The sequence below is a fragment of the Cyprinodon tularosa genome, unplaced genomic scaffold (genome assembly GCF_016077235.1).
Source record: "Cyprinodon tularosa strain WSP-4 unplaced genomic scaffold, ASM1607723v1 ctg74, whole genome shotgun sequence".
Lineage (NCBI taxonomy): Eukaryota > Metazoa > Chordata > Actinopteri > Cyprinodontiformes > Cyprinodontidae > Cyprinodon > Cyprinodon tularosa.
Genome location: NW_024039496.1, coordinates 278,861 through 304,325, shown reverse-complemented (window position 1 = coordinate 304,325; position 25,465 = coordinate 278,861). Strand labels below are relative to the sequence as shown.

Here is a 25,465-nt window from a genome sequence, read left to right as displayed (position 1 = left end):
AACCCCGGGAGGAATGTTTTTCCTTTTTGTTGTTTTACTTTATTATTTTTTATTGGATGTTACTAATAACTGTTAACTGAAAAGATAATAATCCAGGTTTTTAAATCTAGATCTCAAGATAAGGTAGTGCTTTACTGTGAAGTGGAAGCGAAAAATAAATGTGCTTCAAATGTCTTAATATTATGTTTTAAGTATTGCCATATATTCCCTGGTGGACTGAAGTCTGGACTTTGACAGGGCCATTTCACCTCATATTATATTGAAGCATTAATTATTGTAGCTGCAGGGTTAGGATTATTATGGTGCTGCAATAAGAACCACTAATTTTGCCTCAAGTGTTTAGAGACCCTTAACAAGTTATTCTACTGGCCTGTCTTTTATTGTGCTCTATTCAGAATTTCAATTACCAGTTTCTTTCTCTCTGTTGATGAAAACCATCATTATTTAGAGTTATGTGAAGTGTTTACATTTTCATGCAGGAAAAAGGTTAAATTTTAGTCTCATCCGACCAAAATAAGGACTTCTTATAGCATGTTTTTATTATAATGACTTCTTTCCTCCTGCAATTAAACTATAAAGGCTGGATTTGTAAAGTGAACGATCCTGTTTATACAACTTAAGAGGGAGATTTTGATAGGAAAACATTCTAAGTGCTCTTTAAACTTTGCTTCTTTTTTATTTAAGCATTGACATCTCAAATGCTCTGCTGATTGTGGCAGATGGCTTCCCGCACCTCACCTTGTTCTGTGTGAGGCTGCTGTCTTCTATCAAAGATGTTCAATTAGTTTACTGTCACGTGGTTTGCTGAAAGGTCAATGACTCAATCTGCTGCCATTCTTACATATTTCCTTTTTTGTTTTTTTGCCAATTGAAATTGTTAGCTCTGGGGTTCACACTAAATGAGGAAAAGGAAAGCAGGGCTTGGAGCCAACAGGTGTGTCAGAATGAACAGTGAACCCACCACTTGAACATCTGAGGGCACTCTGGATAGGAAGTCCAGCAGCTCGTTGTTGTCAATGGTGTAAGGGTCCCGTAGCTTCTTTGTGAATTTGTTCACCCCTGTTAAAAGAAAAGAAAGTGTAGCTAAGTAGAGAGGAGTAAGAAATGAGCATTTACATGGCTAAATATATGTACAACACATTTAGAAATCTAATACATCAACTTTTAACTGAACAATTCCTTCAATAGAGGAACAAAGCAAAACAAACACGGAAGAAGTATTTCTATTTACCAGCTTAATGGGGACATTTATGGAACTGGTCTCAAAAATACCCCCTTGTTTAAACCTTTAAACCTTTTTACACAAGGATTTTTGAGCATTAATCTTTTCCATACTTGTCCATGTGTAATGTGTCTTAAATATCCGACAGAGGTCAGCTAAAAAAAAACCCAAAACAAATGAATCTCTTACAAGGAAAACAAAATGTGAAAATGTGAAAGGTTTTACACCGAAGAGGACTGCAAAACCCTATTCTAATATCTTAATAATTTTTTAGCATGCAGTCTTGTTTATTGGAATGCAAATGGCCAGTGTTTGACATATGTGACTTGTTAAAAGACAATCAATTACACATGTTGTGAGAACATCTCCCACTCAGAGTTGTTTAAGATGCAACGATGAAACCACAGATTCATGTAAAATTTCTGCATTAATACAACAAAATGAATGCAGCTTTCTTGAACTTCTTTTTTTACTAGAATTATCCAGGATCTAAGTTACTTTACTGCTATACTACAGTTAAAAAAAACTGTTTAATGAAACCTAAAAATGATAAAACCATGGCACTAGTGCACACTAGTCCCATAGAGCGGACTAGTGTGAACTTTTAATTAAAATTTGAATATAAATAATTGAAGTTAATGCAGATAACTGTCATTCCCTCACCCCATGCCAGTACGATGAACCGCAGAGGGATGAAGTAGATTACGACTGTGGCCACAACGAGGGCTACAATCGCTAACCAGCTTAAGAAAGGCACGGTCCAGTTAAATGTGCTGTAGAAGAAGAAGAATGAGATTGATTCAAATTTGAAGATATTGTAACAGCCTGTTATTAATGATTCATTTTCACTTATGTTATTATAGGCAATTAGAAAACTGTAATGCTTATGATAAGAGTTTACAGATCAGCCATTCTTGGGGAAAACTGTCTAAACCCCAAACAATATTAGATTAAAACATCAGATTTCATTTGTTGATAAATGAAAGAAAAAGCTTTTCTGTAGATGCAGAAATGTACATTATGTGTATGCATGCACATGAATTAATTTCCATATATGATATAAAAAGGTCAGGCAGGCCTATGAAAGATTCAAGCTCTTAGTTACAATAAGTTAGCCTGGCATGAGAAGGCAGAGTGGCCTGGCAATGTGAGTAAAGAACCAGGACGTGGAGCGAAGCAAAGGGAAGTGGGCCTGGTGCCGAGGAGCAGGCTTTCCACTCACTTCTTTATCCTCTCGCCATAGGAGGCCACTTCATCCAGTGCATTCTGTACACTGATGCACACGTCCTGAATGGCATAAAGCTTGTTCACAAAGCCCTTTCTCTCCGAGTCCTGCAAGAGGACAGATAGAGATGTAGGCAAGTGAAGAAGAAAGCATGGATGAGGGAGGGGGGGATGCAGATGGACAGAAAAGAGACAGAAGGAAAGGAGAAAGAGGAGAGAGAAGGCAGAGGCTGGGCACAGGCATCTCTCTGAGAACAATGCACTTTAAACAGCTTTGATTTGGAGTTGGGAGCCAAATCACTGGATATCCTGCCTGAAGTGACGGAGCGCTTTCATTCCAGGCCGTAATAAAGATATAAAGTTGGCAGAACAAATCAAAATGTTTCCCTCCTTACAAATACTCACAGGAAAAATTTGAATATGAGAATAAAGAGGCAGAATTAAACTGAAAGCCAAATGGATGCACCAGTCTTTCTTCTCCCCCCTCTTTCTCTCTCTTTTTGGTCCTGCCAAGGCGGCTACGACGACCAGGCAGAGCCCTCTTTTGTTTTGCTGGCTGGCACGCTGTGATGATGTCACCAGCTGTGACATCATTATCATCCTTATTAACGCAGTCAACCATCATGAAAGACTCCTCCTTTTGTGAACTCTCAATGTTATTGCTGGAGCAGGAAAAAAAATAAAAACCTAGGAGCTATGCAGACTATTTCATGTAAATCCTGCCCATCAAACTGAAGCAAAGTGAAGAACTTTAGAAGTCATGCAACAGTCAACAAGCTGCCTGCTGAGTGATGGGCAGACAGAGACAGGACAGATCTGGACACAATGAGGTGACCCAAAGCCAGTGGCTAGGGGAAGACATCAAGACACAGACTCTCTAGTGTTGGATGTGTTTGGTGGGCATGCTCAGGATTCAGTAATTAACAGAACCACCCATTAAAAAAAGATATTAACATATTCTGTAGGACACCTATGGGATGCCAGGGGAATTATGCAGTCAAACTATAAGAAAAAAATACATATAAACTTTTATATCTACCAGGAAAAAAAGTTGTAATACACACATCTTTTTTAAAGGATTTTTAACACACAGCAGCATCTTCCTAAAGTATTAATTTTTAAAGAAGTTTTTGACACATGTTTTTATGTTCCAAGTGAGAAACTTGAATTTTTTGGGGAGATATTTCTTATTGACTCCAAACAAAGGTTCACGTTCAGTAAAATGAGGCATGATTTTCTTACAAATGACTATCTAAAAAATGTGTGTCAAAGCACAGTTCAATCAATCTGGCAAGAAAACATGGAAAAAAGGGCAACAAAAAAACAAATCTGACCAAAACTTACAGACCTGGAAAGCAAGAGTGTTGATAGAATGTGTAGTAAAATGGGATGTAGCCATGGTAACTCCAGAGGAGCTACAGATTTATGTACCTAATTGAACTTTCTGGCCTACAGGCAAACTATTATCTGCATCAGGCAACTGTTGGTAAAACTACACATCAGCCCTCCATTAACATGTAGTGGCAGCTTCATGTTAATGTTAATTTCCCTCTGGGATTATTAAAGTATGTCTGATTCTGATTCTGTGGGGATGCCTTTCCTTTGAAACAACAGTGAAATTGAGTTGTTGGGAACTTGAAAACACTTGTTACTGACAGACTTAAAAAATGGTTCTCCATCTAAGATTTTAGTCTCTACACGTGAAAATTGTTACACACATAAAGCTTTTAGACTAGCAGGGGAGTGGTGGCCTAGTGGTTCGGGCAGGCATCCCCAAAGTTGGTCCTGCAGGTTTTAGAGATTTCCTTGTTCCAGTACAGCTTATTTTATTTGAAAGCTGATTACCAGACATTTACCAGACTCTTACAATCTTCCACTCTGGGTCTCTGAGCAAGACCCTTAACCCCGGATTGCCAGAACACTGGTAAATGAATAGATTCATGTCACTGTCTTTACTTGTAAAAAAAAAAACATTTAAACAATGTATTGTTGTCTTTGCTTTCAATAATCATACATTAGTCTATGAGTGACAAAGCTGTTCAGCATGTATAACTTTGACGGTAGGTAAAACAATTACAATTTTTTTTGAGGGTCTGAACGCAAATGCAAACCACATCTCTATACAAAAAGTTTTAACATATGAGTTTCTAGGCTTTAACTTTACTATTATTCACTACTTGTATTGTTTGTCAAACAAAATCTGCATTAAATGTTGAAATTTGGGGTTGAAATATCCCAAAATGTGAAAATCTTAAGGGGATGAGTATTCTTTGAAGGCAACCAGACATTGGATAATCCTTCTGTCCATCCATACATGTTCCCCCCTTATTGGTGATGGGGTTGCATTGAACTTGGTACTCCTGCTCATTTTAGGGCATTCCAAGGCGTTCCCGGGATAGGGGCGAAACGTATCCCCTTCAGCAAATTGTGACACTGTGGCTTGATAAACAACTTAAGTTGAACAAAGTCAGGGGCCACGTTGCTTTTTGTTAGGGAACTGTGTAACTGAGAAAGATGGATTCAGTCTGGTAGATTAGAGAAATAAGCTCTGAGTAATTCCTCTCCTAATACCCACAAAAGAAAGTGCAACAGTCAAAGACATGAAACTTCAGGACCTTAGAGGCCTTCGCCACATTTAGGTCTTTGAGTCCAACAACCTCACCGCAGCCCTCCCAATGAGACCCAGTTACCCCCCCACCCCCCACCCCAGCCCCCAAAAATAAAACCTCTTCTTTTTTGCTCTCCATCCAGGATCAGATAATATGAAAAATGAACCATGGAGCAGCCAGGGAGACCACATGGCCTCCCCTGCAAAACCACACAAGACAAATACATATCATTAGACAACCTCTCTAGGTTATTTTTCTTCAAAAATATTTTACAAGACTCCCTTATATTCCCCCTCTCACCCTCCTGCTTCTTTTGGTTCTTTCTTTCAGATCCATCTGTTTTTCATTCTGCACTAAAACAAATCCCAGGACGATGTGTCTATTGTACTGGGCTTGGTTAGGTCAGGCCAAGCCAGGCTGGATCAGAACACATTATTTTCGAGCCTGGACTCAGGGGAGAGTGTTTTAGGGCCATGGGAGTGGTTTGAGAGAGCGAGTGGAGGTGGAGACGATAGGTCAGAGGTCCTAGGCGTATAAACCATTGCCACATGCCCTTCGGACTGCGGTCTGAATCCTATTTCCTGTCTTCAAACACGGTTTTGGGAGGCAGGAGGTAGCAATAACACTGAGGGCCATGGAGAACCTTGTTTTCCCAGCTTGCCTGCACACTGAGCACATATGGAGTCAGGCAACCTGTTCTTATAATGGAACCTAATATGCACACAAACACACACACACCCTAAAGCTATGAGATAAGGTTGATCTGCACACCTGGTCATACTGTGGGACTCTACAAATAGTACTACATCCTTACACACACTACATAAACCCTTCACTTTTAAAAGTTAAGGCCTCTTTCTCTACTGAACCAGTTTAAACATAGTGTAGCGTAATGATTTATTGAACATTTACGCAGACAGGAACAAAAGATACATGCTATGTGTTCATTTTATCATTTAAAAAAAGGTGAAATATCTTAATCCGAGATTTGTGTTTTGTCTGCATACTGACATGTCTTCAGGAGCAGTTCCTTCGCACACATACAGCACTTTGACTTTCTTTAAGTGGTGTTGGACAAATTGTTTGTGCTCTGGTGTTAAGCACCAGCTCACATCATGATTTTCCAGTCTTGACTGATTTCTTATTTCAGAGGCTGGACTAATGTATCTACAGGGACCCAGGGTCTGTACTGTTAAGCTCTAGCTATCCATTTATATTGATTTCAATTCATGTTGGGGGGAGAAATAAATACATTATCACGCTTTCAGGTCTTTTTTGGTTTTGTTGGTTAAAATTGAGCAATTTTCCATTTTCCTATTGAAGCATTCTTGCTCAGCAGGGAGGGATTGCTGCAGTCATTGACAATGCATATGGCTGAACTTTATTAGACACATAAATGTCAGGGTTTGGTGGAAGTTGCTTGAGGAGTCAAATGCAGAGATAAGGAGGTAGGGATGAGTTTTTGCAAATTTAATCAAAATACCAAAGGCAACAGAAACAAAGTCCAAAAACAAAAATACTGCAAACCAAAAATGCAGGAGACTTCATGGAAAACACACATGGGGGCAAAGAAAAAATGAGAAATCAGCAATGAGGAAGTGCAGAGGTGGTGTATATATGGGGAACTAATTAGCTGATATGGAGCAGGTGTGAATAGAAGTGACTAGAAGGGAGCTAAGGGAAAGGAGACAGGCACAAGGGGGTAACAAAGTATAGCTCAAGATCCACCAATTTGCTTAAAAATAACAAGAAAACAATTACAATGACACAAAATAAAAAAAGAAACAATAACCAAGAATCCAGAATGACATAAACAAAAATGTAAATGAGAACTAAAGAAATCCACAAAGGGTAGGAACATGACAATAACAATGTACATTACATGATCAATGAAATTTAACAGTGCTGTGTGAAAGAGATGACCAACTCCAGTCATTGAGAGCTCCCATCATGCAACCTTTCAACGCTTTACTAATCTAGCAAACTGAATCAAGGGATTGACTTGCTGCCATGCCTCTGCAAAGCTTAATTAGAAACCGAACTAATCAAAGTTAAATTTGGAATAATGCAGATTTTATATAGTATTTCATGTATTAAACCATCTTGAATACGACCTTAAGATGATGGGTGTCATAATGCAGTGCTGTGTAAGTAAACTACACTCAACTGTTAAGGTTTAAACAAAATGAAAAAATACTTTCTGTGCTCTGATGGGAACTGTTGCTTTTTAGATTTTACATTAAGCCCAATTAATGGAATTGGCGTAGTAAGTTATGCAGCTTTCTCTGGAAGTGTTGGGTTACAGTGACATGTCTCACTGTAACCATCAGCCTTGTCTGTGTATAAAATCTAATCACTGACACCTTCCAACTCTTCATAAGCAATGCAACAGCTGTAAGGGATAATCAAATAAAGAAATTGTTTTGGTTGTTTTCTTGCACAAGGGACTCAACTCACCTTTGCACATAGATTTAAGAGTTTTAAATTAAGTGGTGGTTGTAGAGTCTTGGTAACTTCAAGATTATTTACTGCAGTTCTCCAGCAGGGTGAGCTAGTCTTATTTTTTTACCCCCCTCTGTGGAAAGATAAACTCCACTCCTTATCTAAGCATTTATTTTATAAACTATTTCTGAGGGGCACACAGGCTGTTATGTGAGCTGAAGCTAAAGTCAGCAGAGCGTCGCGTTACAAGGAAAAACTGCATTAAGACAGTTTGTGAATGTGAATGAAAATGTGTTTGTACAGGGAAGAAACTCTTTGACATCAATTAACTCTCATCAGCCTGGCAGCACAAATGTTAGGTGAGCCAATGTCCTTTTGTTGGGCAAGAGTTGCATGTTTTAATTGCATGTACAGCATTTAGAGACAATAAATGCATCTTTTTGCGGTTATGTCAAAAGTTTGCGTCATTGTTTGGATGTGTAGCGTGTGATGTGAAATCCCTGCCGAGCGCTCCCTGGCAATGCATCGAGAATGCTCGTTAATGCGATTCGGGTTGTTTGCTTGTGTTAGAGAGAAATTACCCTTCAGTGATACCAAAGCGAGCCCAGGGGTACACACTCTCGCACACCTACTAAGGAAAAGGCAATTCAGGCAAACCACACTGTACTGGATGGTAAATTGTGGTAAACAATGTGGTAAACTCCTTGAAACACTTTATTAAATATTTAACAAAAGAAAGCTGCACAATGCCCCTAAGTGCTGGAATTCATTTTGTTTGGAGAGAGATGGCTCATGGAATAGCACATTTCTATGCTAAAGTATGAAGTGAACAGTTGCAAACTTTGCAAAGACAGTTTGTTCCACAGTGACCCAAGGCCTGAAGGAAAACAAGAGAGAGAGGTCAGAGAGAACTCAGTCTATTACTACGGACGCTTATATCTGTCCTACATCTACGAGGTGGAACCGAAAGAGCCAATTGAGACCATTCTAACCTCCTGATCACACTCTTCCCCCTGCTGGGTTGTGCCATAAAAATGATAAACCCAACAGTTATAAAGTAGCGACATTGTACCCCATCACACCAGGAAATGAGTCTGAACCACAAGTGACTGCTGCTCATTGCTGCTGTGCTAAAATTGCACCTGTTTTTCTTTGTTTTGCATCGCTCAGTCTGGCAGCACAGTAAAAATTGAAATGTCATATAAAATGTGACAGCATGCTAATATGTAGCTCCCAGAGGGCATCTGAAAGCACTGTTGTTGATTTTGTAACTGCAGAGAGAGTCAGTATTCCTCCCATTTTCACCCCAGGAGAACGGAGGAGAAAAAAAACCATTTGGAACAGCGAGGAGTACTATGGAGGTGACACAAATTAAGTTTCAAAAACCTGTACAAGGTTTAAAAACAACATAAAATCATTACTGCATATTACTGCAACATTGAAAATGTCAAATTTAATCTTATTCAGCTACTACATGAAACAGATCCACGTTTTAATTAATAAGATTATAGAAATATTTTTTTTTCCACAAGCGACAAACATCCAATTCTGCTTATAATAAGAGAAAAATATGATCTAGTGACTGAATAAAGCATCATTCAGTAGAAGCTTTTTAACTGGCCTTTGCTTTGCGATGCTTCTAAAATATAAAAAAGTGATGTATAAAAAATTTACAACTATGAAAAGTACATAAAATAGAGAGTAAATAAGAGTAATAAGAGTAGATAAATAACTGCAGTACTTCTTTACTCCAACTAAAGGTAGGTAATGAAAGTAATTTAATTTAATCAAACCAAGAGTCTTGAAGTCATGAGGGAAACATACAGACACCTACTCAACCTAAAGCATCAAAATAAAAACAAAGGTTTTGCTTTTTTCTTTAATAAAACCAGGGAAGTTTAAATACACTGACACAAGGACTTTCTATTTTTATTACATTATCTGTTATTTTTTAAAGATTCCATTATATTTCCTCGTGGCTGATGAGCATGTATGTGATTATGTTTATTTAAACTGAATAATAAATTATTAATACCTACAGCAATTCCTTTTATTCTGGATCTAGTACCAAGTCAAAGAGTTAAGCTGCACACTCAATTTTTTATGCACATCAGTCACAAAATCTATGCAAATAATTTTCATTCAGAAAAAAAATCTCTAGAAAATTGTATGCCTAATCTGAACAACAATTTTTGGTATGAAGAAATCTATTCTGAGGCAAGAGAAGAAAAATATTATATGATTTTTTGTGATGTAAAAGAATTTATTATGATAAAATAATGACAAATCTTTTTTTTTCCAACTACTGCAATAAAAAGAGAAGAAAATGAACTCTTAAAAGTGCAACTAGGCATTCTGTTTTTCAACTATTTATAAATAGTTGCCATAAATGAATTGTTTTAGCAACAGTCCAAATCTTGCAAGCTTATAAAAGCAGGAAGGAGCCACAGATTTCATAACTTAGGGGTTTAATAAAGGCTTTTAGCGGTATTAGAAAACTGACCTAAAAAGGGACCTCTCTCCTTTCCTGGAAATGACGACATGAACTAGGAGCCTGCGTAAAAAAATGCCTCAGACAAAACGGGGCAACCTGGCATCTTGCCCGTGCCACATGAAGGAAGCAGATGTTCCCAGTTTTTATAACAGATCATTTATCCCATACATCTATTTCCCTCCCTCTCTCTTTGTTCAAACACATATCCGTTTAACTGAAGTAATGAGATGCACAGCATGTCCTCAGACACATGATAACACCATAAAAGCACCCATTTTGCACCATGTACTGCACCATACGTGTAACTAAATAAATACCTATCAGATTAGGATGAATCTATGTGTTGCACAAAAAAAAAAGAACCATATATGTGCTAAAGGTTGCCCCCATAAAGCCAAAGTCAAACTCTAGTTAAGACTGTCAGCTGAAGGTGGGCCAAACACACACTTTGCTCCACAGTACTAATTAGTCTGATCACCCATAGCAAGGATAAATATACACATATATAAAAAAGGGTAAAAGAGTGGGTTTAAAAGAAAAGTCAGTGATGGTGCTTATTTTCAGTTTGACCTCTGCTTAATGCCCTAAAGAGAGAAGTTTGTAGTGTTATGAGTGAACGTGTCACTAATGCTTCTGGTTGGCAGGAGGTTGCACGCCACTGATCATCTTTACCCATCTCCCTGCGGAGCCTCTCATCACCTCCACTGTGCCAACTACTCTATCAGGCTCAAGGTCAGGCTCAAACACACCAACTATCTCCTGATCACCCCTTACACTACCACCCGACCCCCTGCCCACCCCGCCTCACCTCTGTTCCCCTGCTCCTGCACTCTCCTTCCCCCGTCCTTCCCCGGCATCCAGCATAGCAGAGTGTGATGAATGGGACATTATTACTCTTGTCCGCTGTTGGCCTGATTTTAGCCACTCCGACTCATCCGCTTCTGTCTCGTCAGTCTGTCTGCGTTTCTGTCTGGCCTTAAAACATATGTTACTGCCTGACCTACCTCCAATCTATTTTAGTCATCCCGCAGTGAGGGCACATGCATGCTTTTGTAGGTTTAGGAAAGGTGCATACACATGTTCTTCTAAACAAATAAAGCATCTTTATCTTGTAAGGAATTAAATGGGGTTAAATAAAATTGGATTTTTCACTCTCCAAACCTGACAAAACTTTGGGATGCCTTTTATTGCATATGCACTCTCAGAGACACGCAAGCAGTAGAGTCAGATGTAAAAAATACACAGTCTTATAACTTTGTTTTAGAAAGAAAACAATATGAATGAGGGTGCACAGCCACAAAGTGAGGGGATCACTTCTTCAAAAAGTAAATAAAATATGCATTGTCTCTCCGTGCTCATTACAGATTTATGACTCTTGTTAAAAGGAAAGGTGGCGGCTGCCTTCTTGCATGTCTGACTTTCAAAAATCAGAAGACACTGCTGTCAAGTGTTGTGCTCCACATTCTGTCCAATGAGAGACCGGGAGGGCTGAGTGTATGCCATCTCCAACATCCTGTGCAGCGAGAGTCTCACAGAGACTTACTTTTGGGTGGATGGGAGCACACCAGAAAAACTCCTCACCTACAGTAGGGGGAGCGTACCGTGCAATCCTTTGATGCATACTTCATCAATGGAAAAGTTAAGCTGGTTCAGCCACTTGTCTGTGTGTGTGATTAAGAACAATAACACTTGGGGGAGTAGACGTTCTTCCGTCACTTATAATGAGCTTTGGGATTTGCAATGAATATATGAACTTCCTGAGACAAGTTTAATAAAAAAAGCACCCAAAACCTTGTTGAAGTACCCCCACACTAACCACCAAATACATACACATAGAGAGTACCTTGCAAAAGTATTCACAATGCTTGAAGTTTTTTTTAAAATGTCATCTTGTTTGCAATTTTCTATCAAAGATTGCCTCATGCTTTTTTTTTCAATTTTTTTCTGAAAAAAATTGAAGATTTTAATCCAGTCCCCTTACCTGTGAGAACTACATTCATAGCAAATGTTTGTTTTCAGATAAAGTTAAAAGTAATATATTTGGGGTCTAATGTACAGTTTACCACAAGCTTTGTTTGAGAAGGTGCTTGGAGCAGATGGAGCCAAAATGGAACTGTTTGAACGAAATGTTAATGTTTCCTCATGGTGAAACTTCCCCATAGTGGCAGCATTATGCTTAGGAGATGCTCTCTCTGCAGAAATAGGGACACTGGGAAGCTGGATGAACTAACAGCAGAGCATAATCTGAGGGGAAGAAAGTATTAGATAAAGCAGGAAAAAAAACAAAAAAAAAAACTTAAGACAACAAGTTGGTTACAATGTTTCTAAGCTTGAACTATTTGGCAAAAAATGTAAAGAAAGTTTAAGGCTCCTTATGTACAAAGGTTTTAGAAACATTCAGTAACTCAAACCTGTGCATGCAGACTGCGACATAGTATTAGCAAAAGGTGGACACACAACATTTTGTTTCTGAGTTTAGACCTGAATGTTAACTTTAATCCCACATTACCAGAGCAACCTCCTCCATGCCTTTGCAGTGGCGCCTTAAAGACTTATGGCAAACTGGATCTATTAGGGATTCTTTAAAATTAAATCATATTGTGGAATAAATCTATTTAGAGGAATTTTGGTGAAGAGTTGAATATAAATGCTTATAAAACATTGAAGATTTTTATTCGTAAAAGAAAAAATGCATAATTTTTTTTTGCTGCAACAAAATCATTTTGGTTCAGCCATTTTAAAAAACGCTGATAAAAAATACTAGGGTTTTACCATGTAAGAGGAAAAAAAAGAAAAACTTCAGGCAAATGAATGCTTTTACAAGCAACTAAATAAACACCGAAATGTTTAATTTGGTTATTAGATTATTCTTAGGTGCCTAATGTTTACAAAAGCTCTTTAGTGAAAATTATTTTTTTAAACCAAACAACAACATGTTGATCGATTAAGTATATTAAATCACTATCGTTGCACTGCTATTCTAACAAATATCACAAAGACATTCATTAATCCCCATCTGACAATTTTTTCAGCTACAACCAAAACTTTCAAACACAAACACACAGTCAAACCTCCGTCGACAGCTAACATCCTATGTTAGAGAAGATCAGCAGGGCTAGGGGGACGCCACACAAGAAGACATGCTGGAGCTCACTTATCCTCCCCATCACCTAAAAAGAGCAGGCACAGGCATGACTCTTGCAGTGGGCAAGGGGACCAAACGTGCAGTGCGAACAATGTCAAACTGAGACACGGACAGGGCACAGGTACTGACAAGGACGGCAAACGGAGGCCGTCGGACATACGATGAGCTAAGTGGCAAACCGGGAGACAGCGACAGACACCAGCAGGAATCGGAGCCAGAGCCACACACATGTTAACTTACCACCATCACTCGTATCCACTCAAAGTGCCAGGAAGCCAATATATCCTCGAGGATATGGTTTTTATCATAGCTGTCCTCCCAGGGGCCTTGTTTAGGGTCCTTGTGGATAGATTAGAGGGACATTTTCTCTTTACAAGCCAAAGGAAATAAAATATTATCTTTAGACAATGTGGATATTGGGTCTTATGCACTGTTCGCACCAAATCCTATGGGGACAGTTCATCAGAGGGCACAGATTTAGCCTTAATTTGCAGTATTATTCTTTGGTACTCACCTTTATTAGCCTTTAGTTCAAGAAAATTTGATGGGTAAAATTATACAGAAATATTATTCTTGTGCTATGCTTTAGAGAAAGATATATTTCCATGTGTTTTTATGCTTTTTTACACTGCTCAATGCATTTAGCTGGGATCTATGTGGCGGACCAGCACAAAGTAATGTGCAACTGTGAAGTGGGAGGGAGGGATTTATTCATTGACAAATGTTTTCACAAACTGTGGCATGCATTTGCATTCAGCAGCCATTACTCGATAACACATATAGAGACTTTAGATTAAAAATGAAAATGCATTTATGTCTGGACTTAAACAAGACCATTTTATATTGTAATTTAGTTTTCATCCCATGCTTTTATTTTAGCTCTGGCTGTACCTTTAGTGTCATCCTGTTGAAAGCTGAAGATCCATCCAGTCTAAACTACAGTATTTTGCAGAGGTTTTCAATGAGGTTTACCTCGTTTGTTTGTTTTCTAGATCTTTAACCAAAAGCAGCCAAGAAAACCATCCTAACAGACCAGACCACGTCCTTTTATGTTACCTATATTTCCTCCAAACTGCTGACAGGATTTCATTTTTTTCTTTATTCCAGCAACGATTCTCTTCTTGCCGCTCTTCAGTAGGAATTGTGCAATGCACCAGTTAGTTGTCCTGTTGTCAGTTTCTTTAACCTGAGCATTATAGCCTTGCAGCTCCTCCTAAGACTGAGCCTGTCAAATTAGTGCAACTCTGTCTTAATAGGCTTGCAATAATACCACATCCATTCTATTTTCAGAAAATTCATTGAACAAAGCCCTGTGAGATATCAAATTTGAAGTTGTTTTTATAACCTGAGCCTTGCTTCAACCTTCTCCACAGTGCTATCCCACAACCATCTGGTATGTTCCTCAGTTTAAATACAGCAGTTAACTACAGTAATTTTCTCTAAATAACATCTCAATTTATCACAAAGCAGCTGGATTTAAACTTTGATTAGATTATCCAGAAGTAGACTGCATATACTTAGTAGCTGATTTCTGAGGACAGCTGGTCACAATGGATTCTATTCAGTGATATTAGAGTAAGGGGGCCCAAACGTATATAAGACTTCTTATACTTATTTCTAAATTGTTGAGAACAATAATTTACTTCCTCCCTGTTTTAGAAATAGTGTTGAATTAATCAATCCCATTAAGTCAAATCAAATAGAATGATAGAATTGTTTCGTGACAAAAATGGGAAAGAGTTCATGATAATATATTAAAGGGAATATGTGTTTATTGGTGAAGAAAAGAATAAGCGAAAGCATTACCAAAAGCTCCACTTAAGTTAATGTTCATGTGGAATTACTTTTGCACAGTAAAAGAGGACAAAAGTATTTACAAAAGCATTCAGAAAGTGGTGTAAAGAATACTGAAATTCAGAATGAAGACGCAATCGCAGAAAGTCAAAGAGAAAAACAGAGATACTGATGTAAAGATAGAGAGCAATGATGCATGTGCTCAGTAAAATAAAAGATAAAACATTTAAGTGTGTTTTGCATATTGAGACAATGCATTTCTGCACTCCTTTTACCTTATCTTCTTGCTTTTATTCTTTGCTCTATTAGCCAAAGATGATTAAAATGCAATTCCAACCAGCATCTCTGCTGAGCAGCAGAAAAAGAGAGTGCGAGATGGGAAGAAAAGTGGAGCCGATAAGTCAAAGCATCTTTTACAGCATAGTGCTTTTCATCCTTCACTGGAGGCATGAAGAAAACAACACAGACATTCAACTTTTTATCTACCCTTCTTCCTCAGCAGTTAAGCCTCCCAGGATACCTGAGGACAACCCCATTGAATCACTAGTTCAATAGCATCACCAAAACAACATTTCAGTCACGTTTTTTTATTCTATTGCTACAATTCCCAGTGCTCTCCTTAGTCCAATTACATTATGCCATGTCCCTGTCTCAGCAATCTGCACGCTGCCGTGACTGGGAGTGAGAGAGGAGCTCTGGGGCTTTGGAAGGTGCTTCACTGCTCCTACAGATGGGTCTGAAACTTGTTTAAATGTATCCACATTGCTCTCAATTTAATAGAGAGGGAACTTATACATTAACTCGATCATAAGGCAAACGCTTCATGTGCATTGAAGTCAATTAGAGATTGAATGTCAAAACCAAAAGGTGTGCTCAAATGTTTCACTGCAAACGGCAGCAAATATATGAACAAGATCAACTATTCAAAAAAAAGAAGATAAAAACAACTTTGTTTTCCAAGTTTCAAGACGTTTCGTTTTCCATCCAGAAAGCTTTCTCAATTCAAAATTTCCGGAGTAGCGTTGAGTTCCAGGCTTTATAGAGCCTTGTTATGGCTTAGAAAACATGCAAATTGAACCGTAACAGTAACACCCTTAGTAATGGGGAGTCGTTGAGGTTGTTGCTGGCCTGCAAATTAACCCGAAACTGGCCCATGCCTCTGTAACGGGGAGTTGTTAGGGTTGTTGTTGGCCTGGCTTAAAAGGGGCACTTTTTTTATCCCCTGCATGGCGATGAGGATATGTGGGATAGAGATGATAGTGGGAAAGAATCATCTCTAATGCTGTGTTATATGTTTTCAAAACTTAAACCAGAGTCCTTGTGCTCCATTTAAGGTTGTTGTTTCTCTCTTAACGTAAATGACTTCCTTCAAACCCTTTTCAAACCACCTGTCTTCTTTGTCCAAAATGTGGACATTCTGGTTCTAAAATGAGTGTCCTTTGCCCTTAAGGTGTCGGTGGACAGCAGAGTCTTGTCCAGAGGACGTAGCTCACCTGTGTTGAGTCATGCGTTTGTGGAGAGGTTGTTTGGTTTCTCCAATATAAAGATCAGAGCATTTCTTACTGCACTGAACTGTTTACTCCCCACCACTCATCTTAGGTTCGGGGGTTTTATATTTACGATGCACTAGTCTCTGTTTAAGGGTCTTGTTTGGTTTGAAATGTACTGGGATTTTGTGTTTGGAGAAAATCCTCTTGAGGTTTTCAGAGACTTCAGCAACATATGGGTTGGCAATGTTTTTGCATTTAATCTTCTCACTGTTATGTTCTGCTGCATGTCATTTGGATTTCCTTGCTGATTTGACAAACGCCCAGTTTGGGTATCCACAGATTTGGAGAGCATCTTTGATGCGTTTCTGTTCTTTGTGCCTCTTTTCTGTTTTAGTAGGGACATGCTTGGCCCGGTGTTGTAAGGTTCTGATGACAGAAAGTTTTGGTTCCAGTGGGTGGTGTGAGTAAAAGAGAATATATTGGTCTATGAGAGTGGATTTCCTATGCTCTTCAACGTTGAGGTTTCCATCTCCTTCCATGCTCACCAAACAGAAAAGGTAGCTTGTTGTCGTTGCTTTCCTCTCTGGTGAACTTGATGTTGTATTCCACCGAGTTGATGTGTCTTGTGAAAGCTTTCACTTCTTTTAACTGGATTTTGACGAATGTGTCAAAATAAACTAGTTATGTGACTTGCAACCAACATGTTATCTATTTAGGGAAGAAGCTATTCAAAAACTAGAACTAGCTATGCTTTGATTGCAATAACCGTTGTCAAACCTTTGAGATGTCTGGACAAAAAATCTCTCACATGAGATATAAAATACATTTTTCCACTCTTATTTATAGAAATGTTTTAATCAATCTCACTGAAGGGTTTTTGAGCATAAATCATCTGTAAAATGCCAAACAGCATCTGAATGGACTTTAAATTCAAGCTTTCACTCATGTATGCTTGTATGTTTTGTTGCTGTTCTTCTTTTTTCAACCAGTGACTGGTGGACCCACTGTTTTGCTTTGAATCCTTGTCCTGTTAAATAACTGACAATAACAGGATGGTTTTTCAAAAGCATTGGATATATTGCAAATGTAAGACAGGCCCTTTTGTTCTGATAGCCAGCAGTGGTTTTTGGTCTTGGAAGACTCACAATGATGAATGCTTTGCCCAGTTTTTTATTGTTTATTGCTGAGCAACAATAACTGAGGCGAGTGAGGCCTGTAGAGATGTTCTTCTGTGTTCGTCTGGGTGACTCAACAATTCATTATTGGACAAGATTTGGTTCTACTGTGGTTTATTGGAGCCATAAAGCCTGAAAAATGTCATTGTCAACTTTTTCCATATTGATTAAAGTCGATGATTTAGTTTGTCAGCTGTTCTCAGATGTCTTTTGATTTAGTGACATTAGTTGGTTTTTGGGAACAACTCGTTTTCAAACAGGTTCTCTTTAAATTATTTCTTGATTCTACACGTCAGGCATGAACCAGGCCTTGATGCGGCTACTGATATTGTTTGACTTTGCAGCTTCTGTTATTATTTAAGCACCAGTACAATAGTAGCCATTCAAAATCTCCCCATCCTCCTTGATGGGCCCCTGGCTGGTCCTTGGTTCCTTTTTGAACATCAATATTTGTACTAAAATATTCTTCTTGTCATGATTTGTGGACATTAAGATCTAAAGAGAAGCATCATCTCCTGGTCAGAACCTGTAATTCAGTTAAAGGGTGAAGTCAGAGTAAAAATATATGCAAGAGGGGGTCACTTCCGTGGCAGGAAGTTGGAGGGGACTTTGCTGGGAGTTGGAGGGAAGTGGGCTGCCATTCGGCTTGCTTTTGACTGGGAAGGGCCATTTTGAATGGCTGCTACTTTATCTCTAGTTCTCAGTAGCATAATCTCACGGTGTCTGGGAGAACCTCACAGTGGTGGCAACCAGTGGGTAATATCATAATTTGATGTAATAGAGATTCTGGCTGTAGGCTGACGGTTAGACAGTTTGTTATACTGTAATGCATCACAAAAGCTTACCAATTATTCCTGCAAACAGTTTTTTTTTAAGCTGAAAGGAAATCAAACTTAAACCTCCGCAGATACGCAGAGGTCCACCTGCAATCACTGCATACCTAGGCATTTTGCCAAAGTGCAATAAGAAAAGTGTACGTCTGTGTTCAGTGAATGTGCTAACGTTACAAAAATATGCTAATTTATGCTGTAAGCAGTAGTGTTCTTAATATCTCAAAAAGGTTAAGCCAACAGGATATTCTAAGTGTCTTAAGGATCCCCCCCCTAAAAAGGTTTAGGAGTAAAGAGTCTTCTATTTTCACTGTGGGGACAAATTTAGCAGGAAATGGGAGAGGAAGGCAGCTTTTCTGTAGATACATGTGTGTGAGAGAGATATTGATAGATATACACACTGGAAAAAAAGAGAGAGGCGGTGCACTAGGCAGTAAGCCCCTGAGCAGGACATGATTGCACTGTGTATCTTATCTGTGTCAGGTCCTCCTGAGGCTAGTGGAGCCTAGCTGAGCAGAGCACAAGCGCTTCAGTGACCAGTCAACCGTGCGAGGGTAATCTCCTCGCTCCTTCACTCCCTGTCTCTGTCTCTCATTCAATCTATCTCTCCCCATTTTCTAAGTAAGCCCCCCTGTGGGAGGAAGCTGAGCTGCACATGCATGTTAGACACACACCCCCACACACATCCACACACACACATAGCCACAAGGTGATTGCATCCAGCCAGCTCTGGACATCAAGCCTACAGGTGAGAGTAGACATCATGGTTTAGATTACACAGGGACTGTAGCCAGCAGGCTGTAAATATACGAAGAGCTATACACTTCAATCTAACTCAAAGGTTTTTTTCAACATGGAGTTTTTGACATGTTTAAATATGTTTATTTAAAAATGTTTACATGTTTAAATACAACCCAGTTCAGACCTGTTGTTACGCTGCCTTTTAAAAGTAATCACAATGCAATAAACTTCATCACAGCCTGATGGGATTTAATGTAACACTGAGGCACCAGCTAGTGCAAAATGTGAAACATTTGAAAGGGTAAAGTCGAAGTATACTTCTTTAGTGCTTTTAAAGCTATTTAGTGTAATTTCAGAACTTATTTAACCCGGCGTTAATAGACGTTTCAAATCAATCAGCGATCCCAGCTGTAAGTCCGCTTTCGTGTGAACCTACAGCGGGAAATAAGGCAGGAGAAGCGATAAGACAAATTTGTTGGCGTCTGCCACTCTTTCACCCTTTGTGCGCCTGCCCTCTAGGCTTTAACAACTCAGCCTTCCCAATCAATTAGCTGACATGCTGGACTTTCATTGAGATTAAGTGACTAATATCAGCGCTCACTCACGAGAAAGACACTTTTCACGTCTGCCCAACAATCTGCTAAGTCAAAACACATGCGGCAGACTAAGGCACAAAGTCTGCAAGGGGTCCACTCTGCAATGAAAAACAGGTGCTCTACTTTTTGGCCATGTAATACCCCATTTAGCCTTTAGAGCAAAGGTTATCCCGCTAATAGCTGCCTTGTGGTGCACTGGGAAGAGCTATCCGCATGGCCGCAGTGAACATCTGGGACAGATTGTACATACTTGCAACATATGCTTCAAGTTCAATTAAAATGAGGCCTTGGCACATTTATTAATCCCCCCCCCCCCCCCCCTCTCTGCTGCTCTCTCTGCTCTTCGAGGTCTCTCCTATAGGTCTGTGCCATAAAAGAGGCCTCCTTTGACCCGTCCTGCATACTTACTCATACCATCTGAAGCTGTAGCTCACACTCAGTACAAAAGATAGGTTTGCTGGGCTCTGAAACTGCTATTTGTTCTGCACTTAACCAGGCTGGAGGTTGAGCAAAGGGAAGAGAGAGAATCTGTGTCAAAAGAAAAAGGCAGAAGAGGAGGCAAGTAAAGGAGGAGTAAGAGGAGAGTATGAGGGTGGAGAGATGTATGCACAGAAAAAAAGTAAAATGTCCCCCTTTCAACTTCGTTGCAGCTTCAATCAAATGCTAACAGTGGAGGAAAGAGATAGATCAAAATGTATGAAGCCAGGGTTGGTAAATTGTAGCTTTTGTGACAGCTGTGCTATCCTGCACCCCCAGCCCTCTGCGAACAGAGAGCAGGACTCTTTTTATTTGGAATAATCAGTTTGGGACCAAATCTGAATGCAGCCACACTAGTTGCCTCTGTGCCTCATTTCAATATAAAAGTCATAAAAAGCATTTTTATATAATCTGTAGATTTCAAAATGCTTATATTTTCATTTCTAACCTTGGGAGGAGGGAGGGAATGCAACGAAGTAGAAGAGATGTAAAGAAGTGGTTAAAGAAATGAAAAAGGTTCAAGGTTGACTGGTGCTTATCTTCTGTTTGGAGCTTTACCTGCTCACCCCCCGCCCTCGCCACCACATCACAGCCTCTGAACTTCACAATCATGAAACTTTTCTTGTGTATCACACTGGGAGAGGATGTAATATTCACATATCTTTTGTGTTCCTCACCGAACTGGCATCCAGGCTGACTAACTAGTGGAATGACTATTTGACCATCTGCACTATTAATGGGTTTTTACATTTTCTTTCAGTACTTCTTACTGCTAAAGGATAGGTTGCCTTACTTTACCTATGCTCTTATATGTGAAAAACTCACAAAATATTTTAGCATAACATTATCTCTCAATTTTATTCCCTGTAGATTCAGTTAAGCCTTATGTCTTTCATCACGAACTGGTTACGGTGCCTTGGAAAAATACCACAAACTTTCAAATCATTATTGGAACACAGACAACCTGAATTCACAGATCCTCACAGCTATATAAGGTGGTGGTAGTATTGCGCTGTGGGGGAGCTAAATATAACCATGTAAAGGGAAGAGCAACAAGAAGAAATCTGTTGTTAAATAAAGCTGTGAAAGTCAGATTGATCCTTGCGAAGAAACAATTGGAATCAATCAGCCTATGTGCTTAGTATCACTCCTTATGTCCGTTAAACACAAAAAAGAATTAAGCAGCATGATCCTATTATGAAGAAATGTTAAAATTATGAAGTAGCACAGGTGACAAGGATGACGGCACCCTAGAGACTTGAGCTTATAACCAAAGATGAATCTTCATAATTACAGAGGAAAAATATCAAAAGATAATCAGCAATTATATGATGAGTTTGTACTGTATATGGGCATCATCATCTGATAAGTTTGTGTAATTATGGATAACAAACTATGTTTTGTTCCACTTCACAATTTTGAGGTACTTTGTGTTGTTCTATCGCATTAAACTGCATAAAAAAATGGAGGAGTTCATGTTAAAGGACACAATTAGAAGAAAAAAATGTGAAGGGGGAAGCATTATTTTGCAGAGCCCTGTTCTCCTCAAAATTAGAAAACTAATTAAGAGAGACTTAAACCTCAAGAAACCCTTCGATGCAGCTGTGGGTTCAGATTTCCATGGATACATCTCATCCTAGTACCAAAATTAAATAAAAAAACTAAACCAGACGTGACTTACAAACCAGGAATGCAAACACAGAAAACAGGAGCGAGTGGTTAAAACAACAGATTTTAGGGAGAATAAAACTCCCAAAAGGAGCATTTGTTTAGGTCCCATCCAGTGGCATTTGTTTCAGTCGCTTTTCCTTCAGTGTAACGAGCCGAGGCCGTAAAGTAGCCACCTGTTGTTACCTGATACTGTCTGGACAAGGACAGATGCTGTTTTACGGCAACATAAAGGCACAGAGGACGGACCTAAACGGCAAACTAAGCACTTTAAATAGGTACATGTTCCCGGAAAGAAGGGAGTGAAGCCCGATATTAATAAATGCAAATTCAGCTCAGGGATAGCGTAGCAAATAACAGAGAAGACCAAAATAAAATAATCTACAAAGTGGAAAGCTAAGGAATGTGCCCCGCATTTACCTACAGAGAAAACTTTAAAAAAGGTTAAAAGGTTGTACAATCTGTGAACATGTGTTTGTGCCTCAGGCGGTGAGAATAACTGAACAGGGGGAGGAGGAAGGAGGGGAAAAGCAGTCATTTTGTTAGTCTGTTTGTGTTTCTGGTCTGTGAAGCAGTGTCAACCCCTCCTGAGGCGATGTGTGTGAGCGTGCATGTGTGTGTGTGTGTGTGTGTGTGTGTGTATCCCAGACATGAGACATAATTACCTTGTCATCTTTGTCAAAATCCTCATCCTCGTCTTCCAGCAGGTCCTCCACAGCTTGCTGACGAACGCAGCGGAATGAGAAAAAAACAAGGAAAAAGAAACATGGAAAACATTAGATAAATATCATCTATACACAATCTGGACGGCCAAAGAGGCACATTAAAGCTGATTGGTTATGCTTATGGCTGCCTAGTGTTTGTTAATGAGTATGAAGGCCCTGCAGATAGCACAACTATTGGATTTCTGGGTGCTGAAAAGTCATCAGTCTTCAGATTGGTTCAGAAGTAGAAATTTAATTTCAGAACCATTCTGTTGTTCAAACATGTTGACACTTCTGGAAGTGCAAGCAAATGCTCCGACTTTGAATTTCAAAGGCCTGAGATTAAAGTCTATTAATCTACTTAAATTGCATTGCAATATAAAATGAAAACATTTATAGATGTTACAAAATTTAACTTGGAGGGACTAAAAAAATCCTCTACTGACCTCTTTAACCTTTTACATTGATCCACACACTCTACCATCACTTTTTCTACTTCAGCAAAAATACCCCTGGTGCTCACATACAAAGATGCTCCTTGAGAGAAAAGAATGAAAAAAAAAGAGCTTAAGCCCAGAGAGAAAGTCACAAAGAATGGCAACTATTTGCTTCAGTGAAGCACGACTGATAAAACTGGAGCTGGTGTTGCTCTGAAGCCCCAAGACACCATGAGACATACTGTACAACAAGAAGAAAAATGACTTGCCTTAAAACACAATCATGCGCACGAATTCAGAACAACAACCGCTGTGGAGCACAACATTGGTATATGGAAGTTATTATGCAGCAGAAGTTTTACATTCAAATTAAGAGGCATTTTAAATGAAATACATGAGGACATTATATATTGTTTAGATACGTGCTCAGGAGTTAGCAACAAGCTAACAAGACCGGATGAACAGAGTCACAATATTTTCAGCTTCACTAGCTCTGCTTGTTGATGTGCTTAGAAACTAAAAAGAAAATCTAATCTAATTTTAAACAAAAACAATCGAAACATGCCTCAGAATGCTGTTGTAAAGGAAACCGTTTTCTGTGGAGACATGTTGGCTATTCTTTCAACCCTGCAGAACAGCTACACTTCAGAGGATGCCTGTCATTCTGGCTCTGGGATGTTTCATCCTCTCGCTGCATTGCTCGTTTCACACTTCACTTTTCCAGGTGTAAAAAGGACTCAGGATACTCCACTCAGGATATTGATGAAAGTGCTAATATGATATGATGAAGTGCTGATATGAGGAAAGCTAAACATAATTCTTTAAGATTTTAATTCGTGTTATAGAGCATGCAGGACATTCTAAATATTTGGAGCCTTTCGGATGTAATATAGTCAACACTGCATGAGAATGGAGAAATAGCCTAAACTAGAGCAGGCAGCCAAAGATTTAAAAAATTAGAGATTTGAACCTCTGATAAGGGAATCTTGAGCCATAATATTTCAGTCCTCCTGGTTTATTATCCTGATTAGTGTTTAAAGGTACAAACAACTTCTTTTCTAACAACTTTCTTTGTTAGAATTAATAAACGTCAGTGGTCTGAAAATCAGAAGTCCTTTCTAAACTGTATCACCCTCTTTCTGTCAATCAAACCTTACAGTTACCAGGCCACAGTTTCGATTCACGTTTAGACAAACAAACACTGATTTTCTGAGCCAAACATAGTGGTCAACCCCAAAATTTATCTGCTCTCTGCCAAGAGTTGTATTACCCAGTCCCAACCTCTGTGTAAACTTTCATCAGGCACCGACTTCACCCTCCCCACCTCCACATACAGCAAAAACTACTTTGGAGTCATCCAAAAATCATTACTTAACAAGACAATGGCCTTTGTCCTTTTTTGTTTTTCACTGGAATACAGGGGGAAACTGTGCGGCGGCTGACATAAGCCTCTTATGTAAATGCAGCTTCCCACACAAACAAAGAGGAGTTCGGAACAGCAGAGATGAGAGGGTAGAATCAATAGCGTGAGTGTTTTTGAGTGTGTTCTATCAATAGCTGTGGGTAAAGAGTCATGCATTTATGTACAAAACTTCACATTTTTTAATGACAGAAGAGGAAGTGGTTGTTCCAGCTTTGGTGCGAACTGTGAACACCATCCTCCAGAAAAATAAGCACTAGCTGTTCACATCTGACAGTCTCTTTATTGATACAGAATACACCCAGCACCATATTATCCCAACACCAGAAAAGGAATTCTTACACTCGGCAAAGAAGAAAGATGTTTACGCGACTCTGTAAAATGAAAGCCTTGTGGCATTTCCAAACAAATGAACTATAACTGTTTAAAAAGACATCACAATCCCTCTCAAATCCATTCATGCATGCCAACATGGCAACAGAATAGAGTCCTGCACATAGAGGGTTTACCAGGGCACGCCTGGCACATGCTCCCAACTTTAAACAAAGGAATAAGCGTGAGCTAGCTGGAGAAGCATGACCTACAGAGACAGGGAGAATGATAGAGTCGTTTGTCTCCCTCTGCTCTCTGCTCTGCTCACTCCCTTCTATTGCCTCTGGTTACAGATAGAAGTCATGTTTCCTGCAATGAGACACAGTGTAAAATTAATAAATAAAATGACATGGAGCATGTCATCTGCCCTGAAGATTGTCACGGCTAAATACGCGCTCTGGAGTTTCAGTAAGGGAGGATATAAATTACCTCTGCAATGCCGATGAATTTCAAATATCTTTTATTCGCTCTCTGCATTCCTCTCTTCTTCTGTTTCCCTCATTTTCTCCTGTTTCTAAAACCTGTTTGGTGTATTGTATCATTTGCCTGCTTATCCTCCATTATAATGTTGTTTGAATAACTATCATTACAGCGCAGCAGCGGCAAACAGCCTCCCTGTCTAAAG

The 25,465-nt window shown here is 39.2% G+C and overlaps 1 protein-coding gene across 6 annotated transcripts in view; it reads right to left on the bottom strand.

Annotated features, from left to right (window-relative positions):
- The window catches only part of mctp1a (multiple C2 domains, transmembrane 1a), a 171,961-nt gene that overhangs the window by 9,704 nt on the left and 136,792 nt on the right, over positions 1-25,465 (bottom strand). For 4 of the 6 annotated variants that reach the window (XM_038269858.1, XM_038269859.1, XM_038269863.1 and 1 more), the window contains 5 exons: positions 22,573-22,629; positions 13,377-13,475; positions 2,445-2,554; positions 1,886-1,995; positions 962-1,059 (listed from right to left, as the gene is read on the bottom strand). In XM_038269858.1, coding sequence (XP_038125786.1) covers positions 962-1,059; positions 1,886-1,995; positions 2,445-2,554; positions 13,377-13,475; positions 22,573-22,629 — 474 coding nt within the window. The remainder of the gene's footprint in view (positions 1-961; positions 1,060-1,885; positions 1,996-2,444; positions 2,555-13,376; positions 13,476-22,572; positions 22,630-25,465) is intronic. The other 2 variants (XM_038269860.1, XM_038269861.1) reach the window with 1 other exon arrangement.